This window comes from Labrus mixtus, chromosome 10 (genome assembly GCF_963584025.1).
Source record: "Labrus mixtus chromosome 10, fLabMix1.1, whole genome shotgun sequence".
Taxonomy (NCBI): domain Eukaryota; kingdom Metazoa; phylum Chordata; class Actinopteri; order Labriformes; family Labridae; genus Labrus; species Labrus mixtus.
In genome coordinates this window covers 28840404-28858205 of record NC_083621.1, presented here as the reverse complement: position 1 = coordinate 28858205, position 17802 = coordinate 28840404, and the positions used below count along the sequence as shown (strand labels likewise).

At 42.1% G+C, this 17802-nt stretch overlaps 1 protein-coding gene across 1 annotated transcript in view; it reads right to left on the bottom strand.

Annotated features, from left to right (window-relative positions):
* The window catches only part of gfra3 (GDNF family receptor alpha 3), a 45510-nt gene that overhangs the window by 11598 nt on the left and 16110 nt on the right, over window positions 1-17802 (bottom strand). The window contains exons 2-6 of the mRNA XM_061049064.1: window positions 12229-12525; window positions 7536-7607; window positions 5456-5810; window positions 4872-4981; window positions 1577-1711 (exon numbers count right to left, since the gene is read on the bottom strand). Coding sequence (XP_060905047.1) covers window positions 1577-1711; window positions 4872-4981; window positions 5456-5810; window positions 7536-7607; window positions 12229-12525 — 969 coding nt within the window. The remainder of the gene's footprint in view (window positions 1-1576; window positions 1712-4871; window positions 4982-5455; window positions 5811-7535; window positions 7608-12228; window positions 12526-17802) is intronic.

The following is a 17802-nucleotide window of genomic DNA, read 5'->3' as shown; positions in this document are numbered from 1 at the left end:
AAAGTAATGTAGAGTAATGATCCAAGGGAAACCTTGTCCAACCTATTCTTCAGATTTTTTTAAAAAATGACTGTAGGAAAGATTATACTGATGAAAAAGGTTTTATCTGAAGTCATCATCAAAGGCTAGAAAATAGTTTTTAACAAAAAGATTAAGAGTAAGAGACTCTTATCACCAGATGTTTGCTGTTAAGGGCTTCTGTAGAATCGACTGCAAACAAAATAATGACAATATTTTTTTTTTTAATCAAAATGTCATCACTGAATCATCAGATCATCCAGTCTGTTCTCTGCACCTCCATCACTGTCTGCTTTGGATGTGCAACTAAACTGGATAGACACAGACTGCAACGGACTATAAGGACTGTAGAAAAGATCATCGGTGTCGACCTGCCCCCCATCCAGGACTTATACCGGTCCCGGGCCAGGAAACAGGCAGGTAGTATCACTGCAGACCCCTCACACCCCGGACACAAACTTTTCAAACTCCTCCCCTCCGGCAGGCGTTACAGATCACTGAACGCAAAAAACAACCCGCCATAAGAACAGTTTCTTCCCCCAGGCTGTCACTCTGATGAACACTAAACAGACACAGAGTGTCAGACCTGTCGCAGTGAAGTAACTCTGAACCAAACCGTCACTGTGAATATACATATATGTATATATATATATATATATATATATATATATAGATATATATATTATTTAATTTAAATCATCAATCTATGCACACCTTTAATGTAAATACTGTGAAACTCTACCTCATGTAAATTAACCCATCTGTCACATAATTAAATTTTTTAATTACATGTTTACTACAGCATATTTTGCACTACTCACCACTGCACTGTTTCTAATTTAGTCTTGTACATATTAATCTGCTTATTTTGTGTTTATTTTGTGTTTATTGTGATATTTAAAGAGGACATATTGTCCCCCTTGTCCACCTTTTCAAACAGTCCCCTGTGGTCTAAATGAAACATCTGTGCTGTGCTTTGGTTAAAATATAACATGAATCAAGCACCAGAGGAGGTTTGTGACCCTGTATAAACCAGCTCTGTCAGAACGCTCCGTTTTGGTGTGCGCGTCTCTTTAAATTCAAAGAGCCCCACCTGAGTTTTCCCCGTAGACATCACTCCTCTGTAACAAGAATAAAAATGGCGGACCTGCTCAAAAGTTTTGCTCTAGGCTGGGGGTGGAGTCCATGGGTGGAGATACCAGGGAGGGGAGGGGATTTTTTTTTACCAGAATCCCACTGTGACATCACAAGGAGAGCACATTTGAAACGGAGCATTTTTCTCTGTGTTGTAAGACTTATGCAGTCTACAAACAAAGGACTGGATGGATTTATTGAGTGGATTTTTCATAATATGACCCCTCTAATATTATACTTTCGTACACTGAGAGCACAGTTCACCAAAGTTAAATTCCTTGTGTGTGAGCATACACGGCCAATAAAGCTGATTCTGATAAATAAATTTAGTTCAATACAATTTAGACCAAATTCAAGTATCTTCATGCAGAGATGAAACACAGCACATAAAGAGACCAGAGGAGAGGTGCGGGTGAACACTCACGCAGGCAGATGTTGTGGGTGAACATGCGCTGCAGCCTCAGACAGTCCTGCCACTGGTTCCCGCTGCCTTCACAGTTACACCACAGAGACACGTCTGCAGAGCCGTTACTGATGTAGTTTGGAGTCATGAGGGTTCCTACACGCCACACAGACACACAGACACGAGTAGACAAAGGACCAGCATTACTTTAATGTCAATACATTTTTGTAAAGGAATTCAGAGATTTAGACACAATCAAGAGGAACACATTCAGAAAACCTGGAAGCTTGTGCTGGCTGCTGCATCGTGTTTAACTCAGAAATCAGCTAAATTACGTTATGGCAGGAACAAAGAGAGGACAGAAAAGCTGAAACTAAGCCTGTGGGAAAACAGCACAGAGACTCCTATAGGAGCTGAAGGACATTTTGAATCCTGGACTTTTATGTGTTTCTGCTTTTTGCCATCCAAGCTCTTTTCAAAGCCAGAAAACAAAACGCTTAAAAAACATAGACGAGTGTAGCACAATCCCAAAACATTACACTTTTAGATGCTATGGAACAGTTAACCATTGTGGAAACCAATACCACTCTGTAGTCTTTGTGGTTAGTTTTAAAGCATATACAATGAGTCAATTAGCCTAGCTTAGCATTAATCCTAGAGGAAAACTAGCCAGGTCCAAAGTTCAAGAATACGCCTACAGCTCACTATTTAACATTTTGTCTCATTGGTTGGGCTCGACATATGTTCCTCTATTAGCTGTCATGTCACACTCCTTTGTATGGCTGATGTTTAAAAATGATTCATCATGCAGTAATAAATGTTGGTCATCACATTGTAACAGTTTGGGTCGTGCCTCTTGGAAAACGATGTTTTGGAAAACGTTGGAGACAGTGTGTAAGCCAAAAGTGCATTACCAGACAAACACATCAACCTCACAAAGCCCTGTTGTATGGCTACTATTTTATCATACATGAGCGACATAGTGTCCACATGAAATGAACCCTCATGTGACGTCACTGTTTAGTTGAGAGGGGAAAGGAAAGTAGGACTTGGTTACACACGTCCGTCCATAGCAGAAGCGCCGCTCAAGCTAACACCAAGGATAAAAACAAGGCACCATCCACTGACATCGCTCCCCTAGTAACTTAGCAACACAGTATGTCTTAAAGGTACATTCCAAAATTTCAACTGTTACAACATCCAGCTGTAACATGCAGAGCAAAACATGATCTGTCCTTTGTTGTTAACAATCTGAATTATAAGAGATGATTTGCATCATGAAACATGACATGGCTTCTCCAAGTGTTGTATTTTTGAACAAGACAGCCAACCCCGTCTGTGATTATACACACATTTAATATTTATTTTCTTTTTTAAAAGTGTCCCTGGTTTAAGTTCTCATACAACATTTTGTCATTAAACGTGTGGAGAACTGTGATACGTCTCAGATCGATATTTTAAATGGTAACTAGTAAATGGACCTGAGTTTATATATTTATTTTCTAGTCTTATGACTCAAAGCTCTTTTACTCCGCAGGTCACACCTACACATTCACACACTGATAGTAGAGGCTGCTGAGTAAAGAGACCATCAGAAGAAACTAATCCATTCATACGCAGTTGACGAAGCAGCGGGAGCAACTTGGGGTTAAGTGTCTTGCCCAAAGACACACCAGACATGTGACTTCAGGAGCTGGGGACTGAACCTCGATCTTCCAGTTGAGAGGCGAACGACTCTACCAACTGAACCACAGCTGTGTCTAACAACATCACAGAAAGGATCCATATATAGAAAGACATTTTTGTGAAAGAGGGAGATGATTTCTGATTCGGCAGAAACATTTGTGATACTGTTTTCTTCAAAGCCAGCAGACTCAATTGGATGTTTTTTACCTCAGAAATTACTGGAGATATTTAAGCACAACTGCCCTCATGGGTTAGTTGTTTTTGTGTTTCAAAGTCCTACAACACAACACAATAAGACAAAAAAACGTACTGATCGAGGCAGCTGTCAAATGTTAACTTTCAGTTTCTGCAAGATAGAATGACTAATTTGTCAATGGACTCTGGTGACCTGAGAAAAGCTTCTTACCCTTGAACAAAATGGTCAAACAAAAAGGTCAACATCTTAAGTTATTCTTTCTCTAATGGTGGCTTTATATTTAAAAAATAGTTAAAGTACAAGAGCCCCCTTATCTCCCATTTTGTCACAAAGTGGGTTACACAGGTTGCACCTTTATTAAGAAAGCTCTGAGCCTCACAGAAAAAAAAGTCATCCATCATTGTCAGAGCGAGCAGGAAGCCACTCAACACTTTCTCTATCCACATCTCTTGTCAGTTGTCATGCATCCTCACTTTCCCACCTCCACTTCTGCTCCGTCTGATAACCTCATAACACTTTCCGCCTCTGCATCTATTACTCTCCACATCCAGCCTCTATCCTCTCACTCCCTGACACTGAAAACAAAGGACAGAGGTTTTCACTCTGGGGATGGTTTATGTCTATCACTTGTTGTTATGTTTGATGGCAGCGTTCAAGAAAAAGGGGGAAACCTGCTGTAGATTAACCTGCTGTCATATGAGATTGGGATGCAAAATTAGATCCATCCATCCATTTTTCTTCCGCTTATGGGTTGAGGTGGCGATGCTGAAACCAGAGGGGATATATATCATCCATCCAGCGTGTTTTGGGTCTACTTTCAGTTTGATGTGACCAGAAGACCTCCAAAGGCAGGTGACCAGGAGGCATCCTAATCGAATGCCCGAACCACCTCAACTGGCTCCTTTGGATGAGCCCAGCCACCCATCAGAGGAAACTAATTTCGCTTGTATTCAGGATCTCTTTCTTTCAGTCACAACCCAAAACTCATGACCACGAAGATCAACCAGGATCAACCTTCAGACTCAGCTCCGTCTTCAACACGACGGTCTAGCGCAATCCCCGCAATACTGCTGATGCTTCCTGATTTGATTAATTCTAAGAGTTCTGCGCACATTTGATAAATTGGGGTGGAGCTCGGCTGACTGACAGGTGGATATGTTGCAGCTATTTACGAGGAGGCTTCTCCATCTGTTGGATTTGGCCAACTGATGGAGAAAACTTTTGAGTGGTTTTCCAAAATAAAATCACTCCCTAATTTCAATCCATAGTTCACGTACCTGAAGCCTTTCCGTTTAAACATTTTAAAATGTCCTGCAGATGAACTGGATTATGTGCCAAAACTACTGGTAGTAGTTAAATACAGCCATCTGTTTTTTGATTCAACTACTCATCTTTCCACCCCATATATCCATCCATCCTTCCCCCCCTTCGTACCAATGAGTCCGGCGTAGGCTCGGAGGCACAAGCCTGCTGAGTCTTTCAGGCAGCCGCTGGCCGTCAGAGGAGAGGGCTGGCAGTTGTTGAGGAAATCAGCCAGTCTGGACCTGGCAACAACACAAACAACAACTCAACATCAAACACAAGAAATCTGGATTTGTATGTTGGGGGTTTTCATAATAACGTCTGAGAGACGTACTGACACATTTATTTCTTGTACATTCAGCTTCATCTATCCTTTCATAACTATTTTCTGGTTGTTTCTTTGGTTTGCACGTACTGTACCTTCAGCTTCTTCCCCTTAAAGGAATAAAAAAGGATGACAAAAGCATGTATTTTTACCAATTTCTAACAACCCTAAGATTGTATCATGTTTCACTCTGTTTCCCATCAATTATGACCCACTTAACATGAATCTATCAGTTGGGCCATCACCTGCCTAAAAGCCCTTTCTTCTTTGTAGGTTTATTCCCCGCCATTCCAGTTTGGATTGAACAATGTCCTCAGGTTTCTGACACCCATCTTTTGCTCAAACACACATGAATGATTTTTGCCCAACCACCTTTAGCTTCAGCACTTACCTGCAGAGGTCATCTCTGCGGCAGAAGCTCTGCTGGTGGAGGCAGTTAGGTTGCAGACCCTCCATCTCCTGGAAGGAGCAGGAAGGTACAATGGTTTTCCTCCTCCTTTCACCACACAGGGTGTTGGTGCAGGGGCAGAACAGGACACCCAGGCTGTACTCTTCAGGCACCCGCTCCAGAAAGCGTCGTAAGGCCCGGTGGCACTTGTGCTGGTTGCATCGGTTAGTCCCTGGCACCTTTTTGGTGCAAGCCAGTACATACTCTGATCTCAGGGAACCACACTTCTCATAAAGGCCGCAGTCCTGTGCTGCCTTCAGGCACTGATTCTCACCATCCAGCTGCATGTAAGATGAGGCTGAAAGAGTTGAGGAGAAGTCAAATTAGACAAATATAAAGCAGCTATGTGTGGAGAGTTTCTATCAGGGAAATTAACATTTACAGCCTCATGCAATCATGGCTCAATATATCCATCTTACAGCTACAGAGGGCTGACAAGGTAATAAACAACATAAAGTGTTTTATTAAGATGATGGGCCACCATGTGCTCCCAGAATAGCCAGGCTTAGTTAAATTATGAATGTCATCTCAGTAAGTGAGATGAGAATCGAGGCATACTAGGTGTTTGAGAGATAGTCATACTGTAGATTTATTTTGGTGTTTGTATGGCACTGATTGTTAGATAATTAGATTCTAACCAGTTTTATTAACATTGAAGATCAGAGAAGAGTTGTGAGTTTATGGCATCAGGGTTTAAAACAGAAAGAAAAACAAAAGTGTCATCAGCATAGTACAGTACTTTATTACACTGAGAACGTCACAGATGCCAAGAGAAACTTACTTTGCTGAACTCTAAATAACAATGTAAACAGGTATTAAGTGCATGATGAGGTTTCACCACAAGAAAGATGATTATTTAATTAGCTGACCATTTTGAGCGCAATGATTCACCTGTTCATATTTAATTCTCTGTCAATGTGACATCTGCTGCTGGTCGTACTTATTTTTTGCAAGCTAATGTGGCGCAAAGTCCGAGTTAGCACCGCTAAAATGATAATGCTAATAATTTATAGTTTCTCTCATACCCGTTATCGCCTGACTAACTTCACACTGTGTACAGACATTCAGTGAGTTTGGAAGCCAGCTTAGGGTTTCAGAAGGTGTTCAATATGAGCATTAATATCTAGAATGGATATGAACCTTTCATGTTGTTTCTGTGATTCTCAAACGTAAATATTCAATAGGAAGTGGCTGAATGCTAACATTAGCTAAGAGTAGAGATAATGGGTTATATGAAATGTGTTTTGAACTTCAAATATGGCCCGATGGCCTATGCTGCTAGCAATTCAACAATGTAGCTACCTGTGCAGCTGAAACCAGTTCTCATGAACATTTGAAGGAGTTTTATGAACAAATCAGCAAAAAAATATTGTGCCTGCTGGGTCTAAGAAAAAAAGTCCAATGTGCGTGAATGTGTGTGACCAGTGTAAAAGTGCTTTGAGCAGACAGAATACTAGAATAAGCACTACACAAGCTCATTTACTATTAACCATAGCATGTGAACTGGTTGAGTAATGTTAGCTAGTTTATCTACCAACCAATTGAGTGATGGGCTGACTTGGAGCAGCAAGGACGTCAAACATTGGACATCCACTTTCCATTGGCAATGACTGACAGTAATTATACTTTAGGTTGGCGACCGACAGTAATTATATTTTGCAGTGATTGAAATCCAACTTATAGCAGGTATCACCGTCCTTGAGAACCTTTACGGTTTTCTTATCTAGTCTGAGGTCGTAAACAGGTGCTGAGCCAGCAAGCAGAGTAGACATATAAAGAGCAGAGTGTCCTCAGCTGGTCAAGAGTTTCTATGTCTGTATTGATTCATACATATTGATTAACATGTCTAAGGCTTGGTGATTCATTGAGCTGCTTCACTGTGTATGATTGGTAAGATGGAGCAATAGAGCTGTCTGCCATTAAATATTTGCTGTGTGACAGTGATGGACACTGACGCAAACTACCCAATCATAACAAAGACCGCATGAGTGACTCGGTGTGTGTGTGTCAGAGTGTGTTTTACCTGCCACTAAGGAGGCCATGCGAGTATCCATTAGTGTGTCGTCATAGGGAGACATTTCCAGTTCATCCTCTCCTGAAAAAAAAAAACAGGCACAGAGAAAACCATTGGCAACAATTGAGTTAACATTTGAAAAGTGGGCCACAGGAGGTTGGAGGGAACAAATCTAAGACAAACATTAAGGTAATAAAGGACAACAGTAATGGAAAACACCAATGAAAATCCAATGAGGCATTCCTCAAAATGACTTGAAGAAGGTCATAAATGTAATCTAGAATGTAGTGTTGTAGTCAAGACCACACTAACCGAGACCATGACATACCCGAGCCCAGAGTGCTATGAGACAAGACCAAGACATTTAATGTAGGGATCGAGACAGAGTCAAGACCGAGACAAAGAATATCACAGAAAATGCTCAACTTGTGTGCAGCAGGCATGGCACTCCCTTACGAGGAAGGTTGTGGCTGTAACTAGGGGTTAAAATCAAATTATGAATGAATTAAAGTTAATCCTTCTTCTTTTAGAAATGAGCCTTTCCTTCTAATCCCAGTGATGATGTTGAAAAATAGTCAGTGGTGGTCTTGACTGGTTTGGTTTAAAATCTGTAGTCCAATCAGGTCTGAGACCGAGACAAGACAGAGTAAAAATGCTTATGATTCCGAGACGAGACCAAGACCGATTTCGAGTACTACAACACTACTAGAATGAGGCTATAAAAGGTGAATAAACAAGAAAGTTGATTGCCAACCCTGTTACTGTGTTTTGTTTCCTAGTTCATGCATTGATATTTCACTGGAGGATTAACAATACGTTTTAAAACCCAGATAAGAAATATTTTAACTTCCACGCGCAAGATTCACTCGTATACCAATAATTTTAATTTATAAACTGGGCCACTACCCTTATAACCAGTATAAAATGCTGAGACATGCGGTCATGACCTCAAGGGCAGCCCCCACAATCTACCACTGCAACCAACAAAATCTGTTGAAATTTTGCCCTCAGCCATTGTGTATTGATTATTGATTGACTGATTTATTGAAAACATTTGTCTTGCATCACAGCGGCTCCGTTTACAACATAAATATTAAACACCAAGATACAAAGTCAAAAACATCTGACACAACATTTGAACACCAAACATATATTCAGAGGCTTTCAACATGCTGGGATTATGCAAATGGCTGCTTCACTGCACAAAGCATGCTGGGATACATAGCAATGTGGACCAGAATGGCGGCACCTTCTCGATGCACAGATATTAAATGGTGTCTAAAAATGTATCACAGTTATAAGAACACAATAAACAACCTGCGCCAGCCAGTATTACTGCTCTTTTCTAATTTAAATCCTATCAACAAGGCCCAGAATGAGGGTTCAATAATGAGAATACAACTGTGAATTAGCAGTCACAGTGATTTCATGTAACTGAGGACAGCTTTTGTCCACTTGTTAAAGCCATCAGCAGAGTCTTGATTGACGAGTGGACGAGCCGTTTGTTCCTGCAAATGATTTAAACACACTCCAAAGAACAAACTCAATCAGGAATGTAATGGCATGTAAAGTGTTTATGTATGTAAATCCTATTCTGGGCTATATATTTATGGTAATGACACGCTAGAGCAGCCGAGCAACATTGGGAACTGAAGAGTGTGTAATTACACTAATGCTCGGCTGACTAATAGGCCACAGGGGAGGAGGAGTCCGCTGGCTAGTGTTAGCTCAGTTACTGATGCACACATCACACCAGCACTCTTGATACGCTCCTGTTACTCCCAGTGTGTGTGTGTGTGTGTGTGTGTGTGTGTGTGTGTGTTTGTGTGTGTGTTTGTGTGATAGGGTCCTTTTAACTGGGCCTCACTTTACATGAGCCTGGATTCAAATAAAATCAGTTTTTGGCATTTCGGTGTTTGAAGGGTTGTGGACGTAAACATTACGTTTTCTAGAGATGTTTCAAAATTTAAAATGTTTCACCTTAAGAAACAAATCTTCCTCTCTGAATGGAACAACGACACCTCAACATAAAATAACACTCACATCCTCGACATGGTTACGGCTCCAGACCGTTTCCGCACATCTGAAAGTGTTGAGCCACTGACAGCAGGGGCGTGGCCAAAGGGGTGGCCAGTGGTGGCATTGGCCCCGCTTGTAATATGATTGTCCACCCAAGGTGCCACCCCAAAATCCAAATCAATGATTGGCTATTTATTAGCCTTATCAGAGGCGGGACTTAAGTTGAAATGAATTATTTATACTTATATATATTGATAGTTTTCTTTACATGTACATGTAGTATTTTTTTGTTGTTAGTACCTTCAATTGTCAAATAATAATTTGAACACTTTGCTCTTTCCATAAAAAGCTGCAAAGGTAGTGCACACTGTCTAACTTGCAATGGACTTACTTGCCAAAATGTGTTTTTTTTTTAGCAATTTATACAGTGTACAAGAGTTTGCATACAGTTTTCTAAGTTCTTTAAATTGAGAATTTGCACATCTTTGATTTTGAGTCCTTAAAGAATCAAGCTAAGAATTGATTTATGTTTCCAAAGAGTGTTACTTACAAGTACACATCAATAGTGGGGATCAAAAGGGTAGAAAATTTAAATTAATTTGCATGTGTATGCCCACAGCCCCCCCAGTCCAAAATGTCCCTTACTTATACTGCAGTGCAGTTACCACCAACTCTCTACAGACGGCCATTTTTTGAGATTTAAGATTAAGATTTTACTTTTTGGTCCCCGCAAGGGGAAATTTAAGTTTTTACACTCTGTAAGTCATGAACACACACATAGGCTAAAATATACACACACATGCAGAAACAGGATCCTATGGACATGCACTAATGGAGAGATGTCAGAGTAACGGAGCTGTCCACAGCTGGCATTCCTGAGCTGGTGGTGGGGAGGGGGTTTGGTGCCTTACTCAAGGGCACCTCGGCAGTGCTCAGGAGGTGATTTGGTACCTCTCCAGCTACCAGACCAACTTCCATATTTTGTCCGCATTGGGACTTGAACCGGTGACCCTCTGGTTCGCAACCCAAATCCCTACAGACTGAGCTACTACCTGTGCTGGTAAATTTGAAGAGTCCAATTTAAATGGGATAATTATTTCTCCAAATGACTACATGATGACTCAGTTCAGTATGCACAAACAGCACAGAGATGCTGTTTTATCTGCAGCGCAGTTAGAGCTACATTTAACCCTTTTTAGCCTTTTGTTGGTGTGAATTAGACGTTGTCTTTTTGATTCATTGCACAGGTTTGACTGGTGTAAAAGCCACACAATCCTTTTGAGAATCAGGCCTTGACAGAAAAAACCAGCACAGAGCTGAGAGGAACTTTGACAGAAGTAACCTCTTTCACATTCAAGAAAATTATTTGAGTCTTTGATTATATGAATATGTAATTCAGTGCAGCTCTAAGCCCTTTGATAAACCTTCACCCTGTCCAGAATGGGCCTCACCTCTCACTAAATCCATCAGCCTTCACCCCCGCAACCTTCAACTGCACATGTTGGTCAAGATAATGGAAGAATAAAGAGGAACCCTGGTTTTAAGTGGCAATGTATATCTCCGTCATACAGTCATAATTGAGCACAGTTTATGGAAAGTGGCAAACACAAGATCACAGAGTGTGAAAGTAAACGATGTCAAATGCTTTAGTTAGTGTGGCTAAAGTTAACGTCCGCTGTGGGCAGCTCCGTCACTCTGACATCTCTCCCTTAGTGCATGTCCATAGGATCCTGTTTGTGCATGTGTGTATATACTTCAGCCTGTGTGTGTGTTGCATGATTTACAGAGTGTAAAAACTGAAATTTCCCCTTGCGGGGATCAATAAAGTTAATCTTAATCTTAATCTTAAATTATTAGTACCAACGTCCATACACCTGTGCTGGTAGCATGTTTCTCCAGTTGATAGACCAGTTTAACATGACAGCCGACATACAACTTTATCTTGTTGGATACAGACTATTATAATTACAGAATGTTTCATCCCAATTATATTTTTAAGCTCAAATGCAACTAAAGCTTTATTTAATCAGCAAACAGAGTATTTACAAGTTATTAAGGGATATTTAGCTCACATTGTTTTTCAACTGCATTAAATCATGTTTCACAACAAGTTCAATACCTACTCATTTCTTGCAAAAAAACGTTTTCATTTTTCTAATGCATTTGGTCTTTGTGCATGAAGTATCGGTTACGCAGATGGATTCATGGCACATTTTTTCATGTTTTCAATGTTTTTATATTTTAGATTGGCTCACAGGTGCATTGAGAGAGGAGGCTGGTTGCCAGTTATTGTAAATGGTAAATATTTATTTTCTAGTCTTCTGACTACTCAACCATTCACACACTGATGGCAGATGTTGCTGTGTAAAGTGACCATCAGAAGTAACTAAACCAGGGGTGGCTGTGGCACAGTTGGTCTAGTCGCCACCTCTCAACCGGAAGGTCGAGGGTTCAATGCAGCCGCTAACCAGAGCTTCAGCCCGATTATATTTCCGGGGTTGCATTACAGCTTAGACACATCATGTAACCATCATCATGGGTCTCCATCAATAGAAAGTATAACCAACTTATAATTCTGGGGCAACAACATTTAATTCATAAGTCCACTATTTGTGCATAAGATGAAAACACATACCGAGTTGAAGGCATGCACTTCCACACACACACTGCAGTCCTGACTGACCTGGCAGCAGACGAACCCTCCAGTATATGCGCAGACAGTGCTCCTCTTTGCGGAGGCCGCGGTGACACTTGCAGGCCAGCAGGGCGGGATATCGGCCAAGAAGGGCGTCCTGTCTCTCCAGACATTCTGCAGCCACCTGCTCACTCAGGGGAGACATGGCAGCGTCGGACGCACACAGTTCCAAACCCCGGTACAACGCCTCACACCGGGGGTCCACAGAGCACACCCGGTGGGCTTCCACACAGTCAGTGGGGGGCAGCGGGTAGGGGAAGATGGGCGAGGAGGAGGGCGACACACCTGAGAGGGGACAGAAGTTGCACATAGTTAAGCTGTTTTTCACACATGAAACATGAAACCCTGAAAATGCCAAAAGAATTTCAGAACACACCCTGAAATCTTCTCCTCAGTAGCTTATTCACACATGTCCCCCACAGCGTGCAGTTTTCCCTGTGAGGCAGGGGGCAGGGCATGATGCAAAAAAGACACTGTGGAAATCAAAGATGGCGGGCGAAGCGGCAGAGTCCGACACTGTGCTTACATTGATTGCCTTTATATCAAGGCAGTGTACAGTTTGACATATTCACACGTACATCATGAGACTCTGTTCACCATCACAGGAAATGTTCTTTTAAATGTAATGAAAGTTAATTAAGCTCATAAACCTAACTGTTGATATAAACACAGCTCTGTAGATTAGTCAGACTGTTTGATAAGCAGAAGAAATGTATCATTTTTAAATTAATAAAATTAATTCATAATCAATATTTTGTTTCAAATGATTTATTTGATGAGTAAATAGCTGTGTAATAAGCAGAGGAACCACTTGTCGTTCATCCTTCTGTGCTTCAGTTAAGTTCACTGTGTGTGTGTGTGTGTGTGTGTGTGTGAGCAGTGAAGGCCTAAATGCATCAATACATTTTAGTTGACTCTCTTTTCCTTTTCCTGTATCTCAACTATATCTCTCATCATCTTGAGATAACAACACTGTTCTCACAGAAGTTAAGCAGAAGTTACCATGGTGATACCCCAGGAAGAAGTGAGCCCCATTGTTGTACAAAAATCTCCAAGTTCACCCTGAAGTTACCTCAGCAAAAGAGAATCATGTTTCCCCCACAGGGTCAGAGACGTGACACCGACAGACTCATCTAACTGTTGACGAGAATCTTTCTGGTTTTAAACAGTCTGAGTTCTTGGTCCTTTACAGGAGATTCTCTTGAATCTGTCTGCAGGTGTGCATGACTCTCTGGCCTTGATTACATTTATCACAGTCCGTTTGGATTGTGTGGAACCCAAACTTTCTCCGAGAGGAACTGTTGTTTTCTTGAGTGTGTCTGCTTCGATTTGCAATAACGAAAGAAGAGGCTCCCCCGCTAAAAATCCAATAGCTCATACGCACACAGGGGAGGAGCAGAGGAGCTGTGTGAGGACAGCACAAATGTCATACAGGGAGGAGAGATGGAGGAACGGAAAGATAGATGGAAATAAAGGAGTGGTGGTAGAGCGGGCAAGAGAAAGAAAGAGGCTGAGAAAGAGAGAGAGAGTACCAATGTGAACCTTGATGGGTTGGACACGCGCTCAGTGTGGGGCCCAATCAGCATGCACTGCTGAAAATGATGTTCTTAGAATCACACACACACGCACACAATCGCAGAAAACAACACACACACTTGTGCGCATGGCTGCCCTGAGAAGGACCCTTTTATGTGTGTGTCCTGCTGGGAGGGAGACTGGGAAGCACAGAACCCATCATTACTACCAGAACACAATACTGCACAACCACAGGGGAGGGGGCGAAGGGGGCAAAGCAATCTGTCTTACACACACACACACACACACACACACACACACACACAGACGTGCACACACACATATTGGTGTCAGAATAAAGTGGCTGAGAGAGCATAAACAGCTTAACATTCAGCGCCGGATCAGTAGACGGTATGTAAATTGAATACCTAGAGTGCTGATGAAAGACTAACCACATACATAAAACATCCACCCGACTCTGTGGAGACATCACACCTGATCCACACCTGATCCAGACCTGATCCACACCTGATCCAGACCTCCTCTCTGACCAGAGCGTCTGAGGTCAAACTTTGACAATCAGACTCATCAGTCTGCTGCTCAGTGGAGTCCAAATGTTAGCAGCTGCCTGTGGAGTCATGACGTGCTGCAGTCACACACACAGTATCTGCAAGTACACACACGCACACACACACACACACACATAGAACACACACACACACACACACACACACAAACACACACACACATCATGCAGAGGCTTTGTCCGAGGTATTCTTCCCTCAGTTTTGTCCGAGATGAGCTCAAAGCATCTTAGGAGCTTATTTTGAGGTTGTTCTTTTTGTACCATGTCAATCATCTGCAGTTAACTTGAAAGTCTTTCAGTTGGGGTGACAGTAGTTTAAGATTATTACAGGGACGACTACTTTGACGTTTCTTCCCTCCATTTTTATTTCTGAAACGATATCTTCAAAACAAACACAGATATTTAAAACATGTTGACAGCATGTGGACCAACAACATGAATGTTTTGAATTGTGTTGGATTTTTATCTTTTATTTCTTTTATGATCAAATACAGGATCAGAGTGGATTTAGAAGCTCTGAGACTTATTTATACTGCTTGAAGAGGAGGAGGATATATGACCTTTAAATAAATTAAAACAACATTAAGAGTTAAAAATAATAATAACATTTCTAATTATACAAGCTTTGTGTAACTGGAGTCATGAAAAAAAACTGTCCAGTTGTGCAGGACACTGCAGGATGATTTTTAGTGGATTATCAAACAATCCAGCCCCCGTTTGTGTATTTTTATCCTTACTCTGTGAATAAAGATTACTCTGCAGAATACAAGAAACTTCAATACTTCATCTTTTCTGTAAGGCTTTACCTGGATCAGAAGTGGCTTCACTGACTACAAAAACTCAAAACTTATCAAGAGTATTTTTTCTAATGTCTGGTAAAAGAAATCTTGTTTCAATTTATACAAGCCACATAGACCTGACAAGTCCAGGTGACGTTTTGTTTCAAGATATAAAAAGTACAAAATAAGGCCTGAACTGTTTGGAATGAGTACAAATATCAAAAGGGCAACTTAATACAGAAATATCAAATGATTAAACCTTATATGTATTTCAATGTGTGATGCTTGTGTAAATGTAGTAAATGTCACATCAACACATTGAGTTTAGTATTTTTAAACAATATAAATAAAGTTGAAGTTGTTTTTTTTGCTCCATCTCAGTGCTGGTAATAAGAGGGAATATAACAAACACGTAGCACCGAGCACACCAAGCCAGAACAAACTGTTTCCCCACAATCCTCTGTGACAGGAACCCCAGCCGAGCCAGAGGAAGCCCCCCCGTTAAATGAATAAGGTTCCCAGTGTTTTGGATGCCTTGTTATTGGAGCGGTGAGCCCCTTGAGGTGTTCCCACAGGAAGTCCAAGTCACAGTGTGTGTTTGTTTCCAAGCCGGAGGGCCGGCTAACTGCAGCTGGAGCCAGGCAGGGAAGAGAACTTGCTTAGCTACCCCTAACTTTGGCAGTAAGCCTTTTCTCTGTCCTGATTCCAAAGTGGTCCGTCACAGGAAGAAAGCCACCCCCCCACTTATTTATCTTCACTAAAGAACAGAGAGAACACGTCAACAAATAAAAGAACGTGCCTCTCGGTCAGTAGAATTTCTGTTTGTCATCAGCAGACAGCAGCAGGGGCGATTAGACTTTTGTTTCCACGCTGAGTCTGCAGGTGGACAGCAGCTCCCTCCATCACTGCTGCAGGAGTTTATCTTTGTTTTCTCATTGAAAACAACCAACATCCAGAGTGCCATCTGCTGCACTAAGAGCACACACAGAACAATCCTGAGAGCTCCTTCAGTCTGAGAGCGTTTGTGTTCAACACTCGTTCCATGCAATAAACTCAGGTAACCATTTTAGGGCCTGATTCACTAACAGTGGATTACTGCAGCCATTAGCTAAAATACAGTGCATGATGAACCCCCTCTATCTGCGCAAGGTCTAATTCACGAAGCATGACATTCAGACTCCAACACAGACAGTGTTGGTGCTCCATGCAGTTATCTGCACCTTAACTCTGCACAGAGCTGTACTCTCTCACTGATGGAGCTGTACTCTCTCACACTGATGGAGCTGTACTCTCACACTGATGGAGCTGTACTCTCTCACTGATGGAGCTGTACTCTCACACTGATGGAGCTGTACTCTCTCACTGATGGAGCTGTACTCTCACACTGATGGAGCTGTACTCTCTCACTGATGGAGCTGTACTCTCACACTGATGGAGCTGCACTCTCTCACTGATGGAGCTGTACTCTCTCACTGATGGAGCTGTACTCTCACACTGATGGAGCTGTACTCTCTCACTGATGGAGCTGTACTCTCACACTGATGGAGCTGCACTCTCACACTGATGGAGCTGTACTCTCACACTGATGGAGCTGTACTTTCACACTGATGGAGCTGCACTTTCACACTGATGGAGCTGCACTCTCACACTGATGGAGCTGTACTCTCTCACACTGATGGAGCTGTACTCTCACACTGATGGAGCTGTACTCTCACACTGATGGAGCTGCAGTCTCACACTGATGGAGCTGCACTCTCACACTGATGGAGCTGCAGTCTCACACTGATGGAGCTGCAGTCTCACACTGATGGAGCTGTACTCTCTCACTGATGGAGCGGCACTCTCACACTGATGGAGCTGTACTCTCACACTGATGGAGCTGTACTCTCACACTGATGGAGCTGCACTCTCACACTGATGGAGCTGTACTCTCACACTGATGGAGCTGCACTCTCACACTGATGGAGCTGCAGTCTCACACTGATGGAGCGGCACTCTCACGTTGATGGAGCGGCACTCTCACGTTGATGGAGCGGCACTCTCACGTTGATGGAGCGGCACTCTCACGTTGATGGAGCGGCACTCTCACGTTGATGGAGCGGCACTCTCACGTTGATGGAGCTGCAGTGTGCAGCCTCGGATTGATTTAACCCCTGGTTATATTAATGATAGTCATGTTAAAGTTTTCATTATTTTATTTTAAAGGCATACAGAGGTGGAATTGTTTTCCAGATGAGGGGGTGGTCATTTTTTCCCTCTAACTGCCTGTCTCTGCACAGGTTCAGCAGGCGTTGAAGCTGCACAATCCTTTTGACTTTTGATTTGTGTGTGTGTGTGTGTGCGTGCGTGTGTCCTGTCTCTCTGGAGGGCGTGGCTTGTGCAATAAAGCACCTGGGTGGCTCAAACACCTGTTACTCATCAACTCATCAGCTTCAGTATGAGAACCCTGGTTTCTCTGCTGGATCATTCAGTGGTAGTGTTATCTGCTGTTTTATACAATTTAGTCAGAGTTTATTTCCATGTGTTTTTGCCAGTGTTCCATCTTTTATCGGGTACAGCCCTGGATTGACAAACAAAATGCATAAAAAGCCTTTAACATACAGAGATGATAAGCATTGTTTATTCAGTGATTGTAGCGTCCTCTCTGGGTCATTGTGTATTCTCAAATAAAAAACAATTATA